Source organism: Macaca thibetana, chromosome 11, assembly GCF_024542745.1.
Source record: "Macaca thibetana thibetana isolate TM-01 chromosome 11, ASM2454274v1, whole genome shotgun sequence".
In the NCBI taxonomy this organism is placed as follows: domain Eukaryota; kingdom Metazoa; phylum Chordata; class Mammalia; order Primates; family Cercopithecidae; genus Macaca; species Macaca thibetana.
In genome coordinates, this window is record NC_065588.1 from 53,777,282 (window position 1) to 53,793,371 (window position 16,090).

General features: G+C 51.6%; 1 protein-coding gene across 5 annotated transcripts; it reads right to left on the reverse strand.

Annotated features, from left to right (window-relative positions):
* Positions 1 to 27: 27 nt before the first annotated feature.
* Positions 28 to 7,661, reverse strand: ARHGAP9 (Rho GTPase activating protein 9). 5 transcript variants are annotated; one of them, XM_050747284.1, is made up of 18 exons: positions 7,517 to 7,661; positions 6,878 to 7,211; positions 6,325 to 6,542; positions 5,237 to 5,458; positions 4,946 to 5,059; positions 4,661 to 4,753; positions 4,378 to 4,439; positions 4,152 to 4,242; positions 3,859 to 3,954; positions 3,621 to 3,719; positions 3,258 to 3,399; positions 3,066 to 3,173; positions 2,662 to 2,760; positions 2,413 to 2,490; positions 2,210 to 2,263; positions 1,821 to 1,955; positions 1,378 to 1,483; positions 28 to 450 (listed from the first exon to the last, which is right to left on the reverse strand). In XM_050747284.1, the coding sequence occupies exons 2-18, from the start codon at positions 7,191 to 7,193 to the stop codon at positions 279 to 281; spliced, it is 2,205 nt and encodes a 734-aa protein (XP_050603241.1). In that variant the 5' UTR covers positions 7,194 to 7,211; positions 7,517 to 7,661; the 3' UTR covers positions 28 to 278. The 5 variants fall into 5 exon arrangements, with proteins under 5 accessions (XP_050603241.1, XP_050603242.1, XP_050603243.1 ...); XM_050747285.1 differs by lacking the exons at positions 4,661 to 4,753; positions 7,517 to 7,661 and having other exon boundaries at positions 6,878 to 7,444; XM_050747286.1 differs by lacking the exons at positions 6,878 to 7,211; positions 7,517 to 7,661 and having other exon boundaries at positions 5,237 to 5,454; positions 5,562 to 6,414.
* Positions 7,662 to 16,090: the final 8,429 nt, after the last annotated feature.

The window sequence follows — 16,090 nt, forward strand, 5'->3', positions numbered from 1 at the left end:
AGGAACTGCATCAGAAAAAAAAAAAAAAAAAAACAACATGCCACTTTATGTGTTATTATGTTGGGGAGGAATGATAACAGGGAACAAGAAGAGAAGCAGGGGTTAATCCACTCACTTTCCTCTTTAGAGAAGCTCCCTCACCCATCCCAACCCCTCAAGTCACACTCATGAAGATGGAGATAGTCATTTGGGAGATTTAAAGGGATGTCCTCAAAACAGAACACCAGCCTCTCACCACCAGAGATGACTGGAAATAGGTTTTCTCTTCCTTCCCTGGGTCAGGGGAAGAGGCTGGTGAAGTTGGTGAGCATCAGCTGGACCAGCTGCCCCGGGTAGAGAGCATGGGCTGCTGGGTCAGATGTCTCCTGCTCTGGCCGAAACAGGGTTGGTCCAAACACAATTCCCAGGTTATGGGGAGTCATGCGATTCTTATCTGAGTGTGCTATCACCCTGTGGGCAAAGGCAAAGGAAGGGGATATATGGCAGCAGCTTGCCACTTCATAGCAATCTAACCCTTTAAAGGTCTGAGCAGGGAGGAGGCCACTCTGGGATTCCTCCACGTGGTGACAAAAAAAACAAAGAGACACAAGGGGAAAGAAGATGGACCAGTGGAGAAACCTTCAGGATACAATCTGAAGATGCAACTGCCTCTTCTGGCTTTAGGGACTACTGTAAGAGTTCTATCTGCTCACGGTTTGGGAGTCTTTAATTCAAATGGCCATGCCCTCTCAGAAGTCACTGCCCAGGCCCAGTTCAACCAAGGAAGCCATCAGCAAGGTCCCAATGGGAGACAAAGAGGCAGAGGGAAGGGAGAGGCAAGATTTCCCTTATTTCTTTCACAGCATCTTGGTTCCATTTCCCCACTTGATGCTGACCTTTAAGTTTTGACCTAAAGGCTTTGATGGGCGTGGTGGCTCACACCTGTAATCCCAGCACTTTGGGACGCTGAGGTGGGTAAATCACCTGCGGCCAGGAGTTTGAGACCAGCCTGGCCAACATGGTGAAACCCCGTCTCTACTAAAAATACAAAAATTAGCTGGGCGTGGTGGCAGGCGCCTGTAATCCCAGCTACTAGGGAGGCTGAGGCAGGAGAATCGTTTGAACCCGGGAGACAGAAGTTGCAGTGAGCTAAAATTGCACCACTGCACTCCAGCCTGGGTGACAGAGCAAGACTCTGTCTCAAAAATAAAAAAAATAATAATAATTTAAAAAAGGCTTTGACCCTGGTAATATGCTCCTGCACAGAGGTTGCCTGTTTCCTCACCTGCCCATTAAACTTGGGTGCTTCCCTACCTTCACTCCACCTGCACGGAGTCCCTGTGGCATTCCCCACTCCACCTTTCCCCAGCATGAACAAAGAGGTTCAGTCTTCCTGACCTGCATAAATGCTCCAGGAGGTACCGTAGAGTGTCACGGTTGGGCTTTGGCATTGAGCCTATTAATTCTTGTATCTGAGAGAGGCACTGCTCTGATTCGGAGAGTGCTAGAAAGAGAGAGTAATGGGAAAGGCATTTGAGTGAGGTTAGGGAAGGTGCTAGGACAGGGTGAATAAATTCACTGCTCTTTCCTACAGGCATGGAAGACATCACAAATCTAGTACAGCTTTCTTTTTCACGTAGCCCAACTATTACCTCATAATTCTTTTCAGTTCAGCCCTCTAAACATTCACAAAAAAGCACCTGGAGCAGGCACCTGAGTTGAATGTTATTTTCCATCTCTAAAGTCAGAATGGGAAAGAAGAGTATAAGGGAACCTCTATTCTATTATTTACCACCCGTGTCCCCCATATCAAGGGTTCTTTCCAAAGCTCCGATCCTTACCAAGGGCAGCGCGGAAATGGGGCAGCAGCAGTGGTGGCACCAGAGGCTGGGGCAGCTCCCGGAGAAAAAGCTTCAGGGCTCCGGTGACCACATGAATGTCATCCCACTCAGTACTGTCCAAATCTAACCGACCTTCTGGAGGGAGAAGGAGGTATAGGGGCTTCAGGGCTCATGAAGGGCCAGAAAGATCTAGAGACTGAGAGATTAGAAGTTCTGGAGAAATCCAGTCAAAGCAGACTATAGGAATGCCTAGAGGGTCTGCAGTGGGGCAAGGTAGCTAAGGTGGGGATGAGGACAACCCTCCCAGGAGTGGTACATGGAGGTATCCATGGGAAACAAAGAGGATATGTGGAAGTTTTAGGGATCTGAGGGGTCTTCCATGTAAGTACCTTGTCCTGGCTGTTCTGGGAACACATACCTCCCATCGGAGGTGACTGCACGCTCTGCAACATGAATAAGAAGAGATCAGGAGCTAAGACACGCACTTCCAGCCTGACGGTCTCTGTGCTCTGCCAGCTTCCTCATGTAGAATCTCCCATGGTTCTCAGGCAACACATTCTTAGTACAACCACTGGCCCACAAACCTTCTCACCTCTGTCCACCAGAAATCGAAGTTTCTGGACCACTGCCAAGTTCCCGCTCACCCGATAAATGCCATCCACATCCAGACCTGGGAGATGAGGAAGGAGTAGATGAGGACTGCTGCTTAAAAGTGTGTGTGGTGAGGAATATAAGGGTGGAGAGAAAAAGGGCAGTAGGAAGACTAAGTAGAATGGGGGAGGCAGAAAATTCTACGCCTTAGCCTGTTGGAAGAGAATTCTGGGGTCTCTGAGAAAATGACCTCTTTTATCCACAGCAGCAATGCAGAGCCGCACAAAGCTGGGCACCGTGTCTCCTTCCCGCTGGCAGAGTGATTCCAATTGGCAGCCGAACACCTGGTCTGGGGAGGCAAAGTGAGGCGGGAGCCAGTGCCAGCGTCACTCACCGGAGCTCTTTTCAGCATAGGTCTTTATCCTTAAGTGAGGCTGGTCCTTCTGGCTGCCTGGGCAAGGAAATACACTCCGCCCCCCTTCCCCTGCTTCAAACAATCTGACAAAGGGGTACACGTCTTCCCGGCTTCTCCTCTAAACAATCTGGGGTAGTGGGAAAGCAGCAGTCACGGAAGGCTGTGGTCTAGTTCTGGGAAGCTCTACTCTGAGCCTCGCTGGAGTTTTCTTATCCAGGAACCTGGCCCAGCCCCCTCACCTCGGAGCAGACCCCGCTCCTGCAGGCTTTGTAAGGGCGGTCTCTTTGCGATGAGCCGCTTTAGTTTGTTGCGCACGCGGTTCTGCTCGGTGCCTTCGGGCCCCCGAACTACAGGAGGCAGGTGGAGCGGGGCGTGAGCGCCCAGGAGCCTCGCTGCGCTCCCGGACCCTCCCTCCCCGGCCCGCGCCTCACTGGAGCTCCGGCGGCTGCTGAGGCGCAGCAGCGGTTTGGACACCGGCTCCGACTCCTCTTCTTCGTCCTCCCCGGCGCTCAGCTCCGCCAGCTCCGCGGGTCCAGAGCCCGACAGACGCAGCTCCAGGGGGTTCTCCCGATCCTAGACCCGGGGCGGGCCGTGTCGAAGGTGAGAGAGGAGAGAAATCTGCACCCCTAGCTGGACTCTGACCCACTGCCAGGGTCCCACGTCCCAGCCCCGCCCCAGGCCGGGCTCTCCACAGAGCCCACCCTGCCCCCACCGCCCCTGATTCCTACAGTTCCTACCCCACTCCCTTGGTCCCGGCCGGCCCGAGCCTCCCTCCCAGCCTGCACTCCTCTAACCAGCCGCTCGATGACAGTCCGCAGCGCGCGGTGCCAGGCTCGCAGCTCTGTCTCGTGGTCGGACTGCAGCAGGAACTCGTGGCCAGGGACCGTGCGGATCTGAGGGCCAGGCAGGGAAACGTTCGGGTCAACGGGGAGGAGTATAAAAAGCAGGGAGACCTAGTGGGATGCCTGCGCGGGAAATTGGGGGCGCCCTCTGGTCGGGTGGGGCCTTGGAGACGCGCGGGAGGGCGCTCACGTGCAGGACGTTGCGGCGGCTGGACAGGTGGCGGCCGTGCGCCAGGGCCGCCCCGCGCAGGTCCACGCTGCTTTCGGGCCGGCTACCCGCTGGCCCCTGACAATGAGGGAGGAAACTGAGGCCACGATGCTGTTTCCTTCAATGTTTCCCTCTCCCCGGTGGACTGTGAGGAGGTGGGAGGCTTCCTCACTTCTTTACCTTCCTCTGCACCGCCCTCCGCGCTGCCGCGCCCCACATTGGCGTAAGGCGGAGGCAGCGCCCTCACCCCTCCTGCTCCCCTAGCTCACACTCACCCAACCAGAGGAGGGCGCTGTCGGCGGTGGCTCTCGGTAGAACACTAGGCTGTTACCCGTTAACACCACCCAAGACGGGCCCCAGTTCTTCCTGCGGGGGCAGAGAGGGGAGGTAGTGGTAGTGAAAAGGTCATTCTAGAATTACACGGGGAGGGTGCTCTTCCAACACCCTGCTCTACCCTACGGAGTTGACAGCCCAGGCCCTAGCTGTATTCCGGGTTCTCACCTGAGCTTGCGCCCCCCTTGGGCAATCTTGGTCATGTTGAGCAGACCCGACTTTTCCACCTCCTGGGAAATGGAGGGAATGGTATCTGTAAGTCACCCTGCGCCCTCCACAGTGGCCACGGCGTTCCCTAGGGGGTCTCCCAGGAGTGAAGTCCCTTAAAGTTGCTGAGGGAGGGCTGGGTAAGAGGATAATTCAGAAAGAGGAAGATGTTTTTGAGGAGCAGGAATTGGGGGGGTGTGGGGCAGGGAGGATCTTGGCATTCACAAAGAAATGGGAGATTCACATGGGGGTCTTCCAGGAGCTGCGGCAGAGGTCGAGGGGGCTGCAAGGCTGGAGGATCAAGCTTCGAGGTGCGTTGGCTGAGGCTGAGTGAACCCTAGGGGAGAGGATTGGAGAAGCAGGTGGGGAAACCCTTGACTCAGGGATCCCTGGCTGAAGGGGGAAGAGGGGTGGGATGTGGGTGAGAGGCAGGGGGTGTGATGGGGAATGGAGAATGTTTTACACAAAACAGAAAGTCATAACAAGCTGGCTTTTTCTGCATGTGATTGGGAGATGGGAGGGATCTCACCTTTGGGTCAAGCGGTTCTGGGGTCCCTGTGTCAGATCCGAAGCCTTTTGCCTGACGTTGCAGGACATCATTGTTCCTCTTCAGGGTCTGTGTCCCCTCCATGGAGCCAGGGTTCTGGGTTAGGGGAGGAGGAAATAAAGCTACATCCAGATGCCACCTCCACACCCTTCTTATACTTGGCTGATTCTTCTGATCTTCTGAGAGCCCCAGAGAGAAAACACACTACCTTGAGGTTCAGTAGGGGAAGGAAGAGCTTGGGGGACAGTGGAGAAGCAGGAGGTAAGGTCTCACCATCTCGCCGCGACTGCGGCGCGGGGGCTTCCAGGACTTGCAGCCAGTCAGTGAATTGATGTAGAAGCAGCGTCCGGAGTTGGGGTCCAGGTACTGCTCCCAGGCATCCAGCCTCTGCAGTGGGGGGCATGCAGGGCCTGGGGGTGGGGACCGGGGACAGCGGCGAAGGTCCACCAGGTTACAGTACACGGGGGGCTCTGACATGAGGGGCTGGGGGCCTGCCTGCCAGAAAAGGGGGAAGAAGGAGGTGGTCATTCTGCCTGTTGCCCTTCCCATGCTTCTCTTGGCCTTCCCACCTCCTACTCCCTCCCCATCGTCTTCTCACCGCCAGCTCCAGGCTGAGGTGACCCAGGTACTGGGGGAGAAACCCCAGGCCCCAGCTGCTTTTTGAAAATTCTCTCTCTCACAGTTTTCTTTGCTCTTCTCCTCACTTCCTGTTGCCAACTTCCCGCCTCCCCCACCCCACCCCCACCTCAGGGCCACAGGAAAGGGGAACAGGCTTTTTGTGTGTGTGTGCAAGGGGGGGCATGCTGAAGGGGGTGCTCCACCCTCATATCCTGCAAGGTAAAAGAGGACAGAGAAGGGTCTACAGAAGGCAGGAGGAGCCCCTTTCCACCCACTGTTAAGAAAGAGAGGGAAGGGCTGAGCAAGTCACATCTTTAGAGGAGACCTGCTGTGGCTTAACAGGCAAGCAGAACACAAAAAAATCCTGCCCTGGGCTAGGAGTCTGGAGGAAGGAAGAACACAGGGCTGGCCTTTCAGTGCCTCCACTGCTCCCTGTTCCCTGTCCGCTCCGGGCCTTTGGTACCTGCTGTCCCTTCTCACCTCCTACCCAGTTTGCCTCTCGGCTGCCTCTTTCTCCTCCTGGTTCAGAGTCAACTGAATGCCGTCACCTCACAGATGCCTCCCTGCAACACCCCAGCCACTCTCCACCACAATAACTCGCCTTTGTAGATTTATCGTAGTACCAAGGGTTATCTTATTTATTCGTTTTTGTGTTTGTCATCCCCAGGGGAGTCCCTCGAAGGCAGGGGTGCTGTCTGTCTTGTGCCTAGAACAGGGCCCAGCTCAGAAGAGCTGTGACTCACTGTGCTGGCACTGGCTTCTGACGGCAAGTCTTCCCGGGAGAGGCATCTTCCACTTGGTCCTTCCTGGAAAGGCTTCAGAAGGCAGGGCCTCAGACTGTCAATGCTGACGCTCCTACACATTTTGGGGGGAAGTGGAGGAGGCTTCTCCAAACTAGCCTGAGCCCTGCTTGGGAGGGCCTGAGACAACTCCTCCAGGGAACCATGAAACAACTTCGGCCCTTGAAACAGAAAAGGGGACGGTGGGTGGCAGATGATCAGAGGTGTTGTTGTAACTGGGTCCCCCATCTTGGGAGCTCACAGGGAAGACAAGGAGGGCAGAGGCAGGATGTAGAAAATGGCATGAGACCTAGAAGCCTTGGGACTAGGAGGACAGGTGGTGGGATGAGGATGCCATGGCGGGGGTGAGAGGTAGGCTGATCAAAGAAAAACAAGAGAAAATGGTTAGTAGAAGCTTGAGGGAGGGGGGGTCCTCCCAATAATTCCCAGAAGCCAGGGAGGTAAGAAGGTGAGGGGAGGTAGGAAGGTGAAGGAGGAGGGCTTAGCACTTACTCACCAGGAGTCCAGAGCAATTGGCTGGGGATGGTGGTAGTTGGACTCTGGGAAGGGATGGATTCCTCTGTCATATAGGCCGCTGGGACAAAGATGGGTCGAGAGGTAGAGGGAGCTTCTAGGCGTCTTGCCAACCACCAGTCAGAGTTGGTCTTTCGAAGCAGTAGAAACCTGTCCCCTTCAGCCAGAGACACTTGCCGGCCATCTGCCCCAGTATAAGTAAAGGCATAGAGGGCACAGAGCTGGGATCCCCGAGAAGGGCTTCGGGGGCCCAGTCCTAGGCTCCCCCAGGAACTTGGCCACCACCGGCTGGACAGCATTGTAGCCAGCACTGTCACCTGTGGGAAAAAGGGACACTGGAGACCCAGAAGGGAACAGGCCTGGCTGTCTCCAGGTAGAGAGACATGGTTCTAGGAGCAGTGTTGCAGGGAGGTGGGGACAGGAGCCCTTGAGTGGGGGGAGAGGATAGAGCAGACAGCCTGGTGAGGATCGGTGACAGGTTTTGGGGGCTGAGAACTCCTGGTGGTGTCTGGTGAGGAAGTATGTAAGTAACGTGAGAGAGGATGTGGTCAGCAGGGCTGCATGGCCGGCAAGGCAGGAAATTAGAGGAGATGACCCAGGTCAGTAGTCTTCCTCCAAGTACCTTGTGGGGCCCATCAGAAGATTCAGGGGCAGGAGTTGGTCCTGGGTGGTGGTGGGAGTCTGGAGCTGGACACAAGAAGGAGATAAGAAGAAAGAATCAGGTTTGAGACAGGAACAGGGAGACACAAGGTTAATGACAAAGACAAAAATGTGTGTTATTCTTTATTAAATTTACACAAGCATCAATGTTTCCGTTACCAATCACCTCAGACCATAGCTGCGTGCTTCCTGTGCAGACTCAGAGAGACATGGTGACAGAAAAACAGAAAGCCAAATAAATAGCAAGACCAAATTAGAAAGAATGACAAAGTGGGAGAAACACAGAGGGATTCAGAGTTAAAATATCACCACCCTCCCAATCCAGGACACAATTTTAGGAGCTGAGAAGCCTTGATACTGTCCTGTATACACAAGCCTCTTGAGGCGGGAGCTACTTTAGTGGTGTGGGTTCAGTCGTGCTTTTTTTTTTTGAGACAAAGTCTCGTTCTTGTCCCCCAGGTTGGAGTGTGATAGCGTGATCTCGGCTCACTGCAACCTCTGCCCCCCAGGTTCAGATGATTCTCCTGTCTCAGCTCCCTGAGTAGCTGGGATTACAGGCGCCTGTCACTATGCCCGGCTAGTTTTTGTACTTTTAGTAGAGACGGGGTTTCACCATGTTGGCCAGGCTGGTCTAGAACTCCTGACCTCAGGTGATCCACCAGCCTCGGCCTCCCAAAGTGCTGGGATTACAGGCGTGAGCCACCGCGCCCGGCCTCATTTATGCTTTTAACAAGGATTGATTGAGCGCCTCCTGCGTGCAAGGAGCAGTGTCAGGCACTGGAGATGAGAGAAGGGAATGAGCCCTTTTGGAGCTTAAGGAGAGACAGACCTTAACTAATGACACAATAAACTTAATAATTACAATTGAATCAGAGACAATGGACAAGTAATACAAGATGCTATGACAGGTAGATAGGGGGCTGATGTCAGCTTCTTCCTGGTGGAAGGTGGGAACTGACCTTCCCTGGATTCCCAGCACTTTAAAACCCACACTTCTGCTTCTGCCTTACCTGACCACTCCTCTTTTCCCCTTCTCTCAGCTTCTCCATTGCACAGTGTGAGGCTTTCTGTCTGGGTTTGGAGAGGTGGATTAAGGAGCGAATGCCCCTCTCCACTGGTGATATCAGAGAGCCAGCTCTCTTTCCCTGAGGGCTGGGTGGCTAGTACTGGGCTTCTGCCTCAGTGATCTTCCTTCTTAGTTTACCTTACTTCAACACATGGAGAACCCTACCCCTCAACTCTTCCTTCCCACTTCCAAAATAGTGACTAATTTCACCCATTTAGTCACTTATTCATTCATTTGGTGTTCGGTGCTCGAATCCACCCTTTTTTGCCTTCTCTGAAACTCTCTCTCCTACACTTTAGCTTGTTTTTGTTGGCTTCGTTGCATTCACTTTTAAACATATCCAAGTCTCTCCCGTCTTTAGACAAACCTCCCCTTACTGGGCTTTCCAGGTGCCACCATATATATGTCGCTCTCTTTCTTCTTCTTCTTCTTTTTTTTTTTTTTTGAGACGGAGTCTCGCACTGTCGCCTGGGCTGGAGAGCAGTGGCACAATCTCAGCTCACTGCAACTTCTGCTTCCCAGGTTTAAGGGATTCTCCTCAGCCTCCCAAGTAGTTGGGATTACAGCCGCCAACACGCCCAGCTAATTTTTTTGTATTTTTAGTAGAGACGGGGTTTCACTGTGTTGGCCAGGCTGGGCTCGAACTCCTGACCTCGTGATCCGCCCACTTCAGCCTCCCAAAGTGCTGGGATAACAGGCGTGAGCCACTGCGCCCCCTCCTCTGTCTTTCTTTTTACAGTCAAACTTCTTGAGTTGCCTACACTGTATGGGGACCTCCATTTCCTGTCCCCTCACTCCACCACCTTTTCAAAGTCATTCCTCACTAGAGTCACCCTGACCTTGCATGAACACGCTGCAGTCCTTTTTTTGCTTGACATCTCAGCAGCAGGCAACACAATTGACCTTTCTCTTCTACAAATGCTCTGCTGGTATCCCTCTTACCTTTCTAGCAGTTCCTTGTCTGTGGCATGAGGAATGACCTTCCTCTGCCTGTTCCTTAAACCACAGAAGCCTGTCTGAGATCCTGTGCCCCGTGCTTTCTGCGCGTCCTCCCTGGGTGGTCTTATTCTCTCCCCAGCTCAAATGATTTCCATATGCTGCTAAGGACCATATCTCCAGTCCAGATCTTTCTCTGGGGCTTCCATCTAATCCACTGTCCACCAAAAAATCCACTTGAGTATTTCGCAGGTACCACGAACTCAGTATGAACCAAACTGAACTTGTCAGCTTTCCCCACAAACCTGTTTCTCTCCCAATACCACTACTTAGTTTAATATGAAATCAATAAATATTGACCTGGTACAGTAGCTCACACCTATAATCCCAGCATTTTGGGAGGTCAAGGCAGAATATAACTTGAGCCTAGGAGCTTGAGGTGCAACATAATAAGATCCTGTCTCTACAAAAAATTTTTAAAAATTAGCTGGGCGTGGCAGTGTGTGCCTTGTAGTCCCAGCTGCTTGGGAGGCTGAGGTGGGAGTATCTCTTGAACCTGGGAAGTTGAGGCTGCAGTGATGTGTGATAGTGCCACTGCACTCCAGCCTAGGCAACAGAGTGAGACTCTGTCTCAAAATAAATACGTTAAATAATTTAATAAATATTTATTGAATGTTCACTACCATAAATGCCAGGCAGGAACTATGTGCTAGGCATTGTCAATTAAGATGGTAAATATGGGACCGGGTGCAGTGGCTCACACCCAGCTCAATCTCAGCACTTTGGGAGGCTGAGGAGGGCAGATCACCTGAGGTCAGGAGTTCAAGACCAACCTGGCCAACGTGGTGAAATCCCACCTCTAAGAAAAACACAAAAATCAGCCGGGTGTGGTGGCAGGTGCCTGTACTCCCTGCTACTCGGGAGGCTGGGGTAGGATAATTGCTTGAACCCAGGAGACGGAGGTTTCAGTGAGCTGAGATCGTGCCACTGCACTCCAGCCTGGGTGACAGAGCGAGACTCTGTCTTAAAACAAAACAAAAAAATATGATCCCTGCCCACTCATAACAATGAAACTACGATGTAATAATGATCACTATGATAGAGGAAATACTATCATCTGCTGTAGCACATAGAAAGTATGCCCTATTTCCCATGCCAGAAACCTAGCAGACGACCTGAATTTATCTTGTTTCCTCACCACCCGCATTGATTCAATTGATGACTGAACACTTCAATTTATATTTTCCCAATCTACCTACCTTTTATCCCCACAACTACCACTCCTTTACCCTGGACGATATAACTTCCTAACTAGTCTCATTGCATATAGTTCTGCTCCCCTCCCATCCATTCCTGACACAGCAGCCAGAGTGACCTTTCTAAAACACATATGCCCTGCTACTCTTCTGACTTAAACTTTCCACATTTTATAATGTCATTTACAGATTCCCTCTCTATCCTTTTCACAGTCTCCACCACAAACTCCACACTGCCGTCTTATGCAAATTCCTCACATTCTTAAAGTGCACTGAAATCTTTGATCCTTTGCATATGTTGTTTCCTCTGCCTGAAACACATCTCTTCTCCACTCCCTCCAGTCTTCACCTAGATAACTCTTACTCATCACTGAGATCTCAGCTGAAAGGTCACTTGCACAGGAAAGCATTTCAGCCAGGCGCGGTGGCTCACGCCTATAAACCTAACACTTTGGGAGGCCAAGGACGGTGGATCACTTGAGGTCAGGAGTTTGAGACCAGCCTGGGCAACATGGTAAAATCCTGTCCCTACTAAAAATACAAAACTTAGCTGAGTGTACTGGCCCAGCTACTGTAGTCCCAGCTACTTGGGAGCCTGAGGCACAAGAATGCCTTGAACCTGGGAGGCAGAGATTGCAGTGAGCTGAGATCATGCCACTGCACTCCAGCCTGGTGACAGAGCGAGAGTCTGTCTCAAAAAAAAAAAAAAAAAAAAAAAAAGGTTGGGTGCAGTGGCTCACACCTGTAATCCTAGCACTTTGGGAGGCCGAGGCAGGTGAATCACAAGGTCAGGAGTTCGAGACCAGCCTGGCCAACATGGTGAACCCGTCTCTACTAAAAATACAAAAAAATTAGCTGGGCATGGTGGTGGGCACCTGTAATCCCAGCTACTTAGGAGACTGAGGCAGGAGAATCGCTTGAACCTGGGAGGCGGAGGTTGCAGTGAGCCAAGACTGCGCCACTGCACTCCAGCCCGGGTGACAGTGCGAGACTCTGCCTCAAAAAAAAAAAAAAAAAAGCATCTTTTCACCCTTTAGAGGGGCCCTAACTCACACTTTAAGGATTATTTTATTTTCTGACTTTCAGGAAGTCTGTGAGTGCTTCCAAGGTAGCAGAAGCCCACATCCATTTTGTTGATAACTGTGCCTTCAATGTCTTCTATGGTCACTTCTACAGCGATTTCTGGCGTAAAGTCACATCTTTGTGCCTCAGTTCCCTCATTAGTAAAATGGAGATGAGAGACCTACCTCAGTTGGTTTATTTATTTTAGACAGAGTCTCGTTCTGTCGCCAGCCGGGAGTACAGTGGTGTGATCTCGGCTCACTGCAACCTCCGCCTCCCAAGTTCAAACAATTCTCCTGTCTCAGCCTCCCGAGTAGCTGGGATTACAGGCATGGGCCACCATGCCCAGCTAATTTTTGTATTTTTAGTAGAGATGGGGTTTCACCATGTTGTCCAGGATGGTTTCGAACTCCTGTCCTCAGGTGAGCAGCCCGCCTTGGCCTCCCAAAGTGCTAGGATTACAGGTGTGAGCCACTGCGTCTGGCCTATTTATTTATTTTTTTTTGAGACAGAATCTGGCTGTGTCGTCCAGGCTGGAGTGTAATGGCACGATCTCGGGTCACTGCAACCTCCGCCTCCCGGGTTCAAGTGATTCTGCTGCCTCAGCATCCTAAGTAGCTGGGATTACAGGCGTGTACTACCACACCCCACCAATTTTTTGTATTTTTAGTAGAGACAGGGTTTCACCATGTTGGCCAGACTGGTTTTGAAATCCTGACCTCAGGTGATTTGTCCGCCTCGGCCTCCCAAAATGCTAGGATTACAGGTGTGAGCCACCGCACCCAGCCTCTTGGCTAGTTTTAAAAACTATTTTTGGCCAGGAGCGGTGGCTCATGCCAGTAATCCCAGCACTTTGGGAGGCCGAGGCAGGTGCGTCACCTGAAGTCAGGAGTCCAAGACCAGCCTGGCCAACATGATGAAACCCCGTCTCTACTAAAAATACAAAAATTAGCTGGGCGTGGTGGCAGATGTCTGTAATCCCAGCTACTAGGAAGGCTAAGGCAGGAGAATCGCTCGAACCTGGGAGGTGGAGGTTGCAGTGAGCCAAGACCACACCACTGCACTCTAGCCTGGGTGATAAGAGTGAGACTCCGTCTCAAAAAAAAAAAAAAAAAAAAAAACTATTTTGTAGAAATGGGGTCTCACTATGTTGCCCAGGCAGTCTTGAATTCCTGGGCTCAAGTGATCCAGCTGCCCAAAGTACTGGGATTATAGGCATAAGTCACTGGGCCTGGCCTAGTTTTTGTTGTTGTTGTTGTTGATGTAACAACAGCATTATTTTATTTTATTTTATTTTATTTTATTATTTTATTTTATTTTATTTTATTTTATTTTTGAGATGGAGTCTTGCTCTGTCTCCCAGGCTGGAGTGCAGTGGCCGGATCTCAGCTCACTGCAAGCTCTGCCTCCCGTGTTTACGCCATTCTCCTGCCTCAGCCTCCCGAGTAGGTGGGACTACAGGTGCCCGCCACCTCGCCCGGCTAGTTTTTTGTATTTTTTAGTAGAGACAGGGTTTCACCGTGTTAGCCAGGATGGTCTCGATCTCCTGACCTTGTGATCCGCCCGTCTCGGCCTCCCAAAGTGCTGGGATTACAGGCTTGAGCCACCGTGCCCGGCCAACAGCCATTTTATTATAGTTTAACAATTGTACAGGTATGGAGCAGAAATTTGGGTAGGGCTTAGGTGGGTGATTCTTCTGTCTGATGTGGCCTTGACCAAAGGTCACTTAAGAGTTTTCAGTGGGCAGATGGGCTGGTCTGGAAGACTTCACTCACATGTCTGGCACCTTGGTAAGGACGGCTGAAATGCTGGGATTAGCTGGAGCTGTCAGACAGAATATCTACATGAGACCTCTCTAGCATGGCAGCTCAAAGTGGTAGGATTTCTTACATGGCAGCTCAAAGCTACCAGTGTGCCAGATAGCCTGCAACTGAAGCTGCAAAACTTCTTATGGCCTAGCTTCAAAAGACCAAGCACCTCCATAGAATTTTCTGAGATCAAATGTAAAGTGCTTAAAACAATGCCTAGCTCATGAGTACTATTAGATATTATTTTTTTTTTTTTTTTTTTTTTTGAGACGGAGTCTCGCTTTGTCACCCAGGCTGGAGTGCAGTGGCCGGATCTCAGCTCACTGCAAGCTCTGCCTCCCGGGTTCACGCCATTCTCCTGCCTCAGCTTCCCGAGTAGCTGGGACTACAGGCACCCGCCACCTCGCCCGGCTAGTTTTTTGTATTTTTAGTAGAGACGGGGTTTCACCGTGTTAGCCAGGATGGTCTCGATCTCCCGACCTCGTGATCCACCCGTCTCGGCCTCCCAAAGTGCTGGGATTACAGGCTTGAGCCACCGCGCCCGGCCATAGATATTATTCTTAATATGAAGATGAATAAGAAGCATCCCTTTCTCAATAACAAGTATGTGCTTCTTTGCATAATATATACTTATTGCCAAACTCTTAGCCATCTTGCATCTCCTTTTTTTTCTTTTTTTGAGATGAAGTCTCACTCTGTTGCACAGGCTGGAGTGCAGAGGCACGATCTCGGCTCACTGCAACCTCTGTCTCCTGGGTTCAAGTGATTCTCCTGGCTCAGCCTCCTGAGTAGCTGGGATTACAGGCTTGCACCACCACACCCAGCTAATTTTTGTATTTTCAGTAAAGAAGGGATTTCAACATGTTGTCCAGGCTGGTCTCAAACTCCTGACCTCAAGAGATCTGCTCGCCTCAGCCTCCCAATGTGCTGGGGTTAAGGCCTTCTCAATTTGATCTTTTCCCTAGAGATGTTCGGCCGGGCACGGTGGCTCACGCCTGTAATCCCAGCACTTTGGGAGACCGAGGTGGGCGGATCACAAGGTCAGGGAATCGAGACCATCCTGGCTAACACGGTGAAACCCCGTCTCTACTAAAAATACAAAAAATTAGCAGAGCTTGGTGGCGGGCATCTGTAGTCCCAGCTACTTGGGAGGCTGAGGCAGGAGAATGGCATGAACCCGGGGGACGGAGGTTGCAGTGAGCCGAGAGCGCGCCACTGCAGTCCACACTGGGCGACAGAGCAAGACTCCGCCTCAAAAAAAAAAAGAGATGCTCTTCTACCCCTTTGATGAGACGTAGAGCTGTATATGAGCTCAAACTGGTATTAATATTTTACTATCTACATTCTTTTTTTTTTTTTTTGAGATGGAGTTTCCTCTTGTTGCCCAGGCTGGGGTGCAATGGCGCGGTCTTGGCTCACTGCAACCTCTGCTTCCCAGGTTCAGGCAATTTTTTTGCTTCAGTCTCCCGAGTAGCTGGGATTACAGGCCCTGCCACCATGCCCGGCTAATTCTGTATTTTTAGTAGAGATGGGGTTTCCGCATGCTGGCCAGGCTGGTCTCGAACTCTTGACCTCAGGTGATTCACCCGCCTCGACTCCCCAAAGTGCTGGGATTACAGGCATGAGCCACCGCGCCCAGCCTATCTACATTTTTGTTGTTGTTGATGGGATGGATGTGTACACTAACTTCCGCTTTGTCACTAAAATAATTACGCACATGGTAACTCCGAACTCCAAAACTCTGACAGTTAAGAGCTTGAATCCAGAGCCACTAAGAATAGCCGCTGTTATGACATGGCCATTTCAGGAGAAGAGAAGAAGCCGCGGTTTCAGCCATCGCCCTCCAGCAGTGTAAGAGGGTAAAAGTGCGACTTGCCTTAAAACCTAAACGTCTCTTCTGGACGTCCAGAAAAATAGTGCTGCTCTAGGCCGGACGCGGTGGCTCACGCCTGTAATCCCAGCACTTTGGAAGGCCGAGGCGGGCAGATCATCTGAGGTCAGGACTTCGAGACCAGCCTGGCCAAAATGGTGAAAGCCCGCCTCTACTAAAAATACAAAAATTAGCCGGGCGTGTGTCACGTGCCTGTAGTCCCAGCTACACAGGAGGCTGAGGCCGGAGAACCCAGTAGGCAGAGGTTGCAGTGAGCCAAGATCGTGCCACTGCACTTCAGCCTAGGTGACAGAAGGAGACACACACACACACACACACACACACACACACACACAGTGCGCTCTAGCACACACACACACACACACACACACACACACAGTGCGCTCTAGCGCGCGCGCACACACACACACACACACACACACACACACACACACACACACACACACACAGTGCGCTCTAGCCGCGCATCTGCGGCCTCTTCATCTCGATGATAGTCTTTTCCTATGTCCCAGTGTTG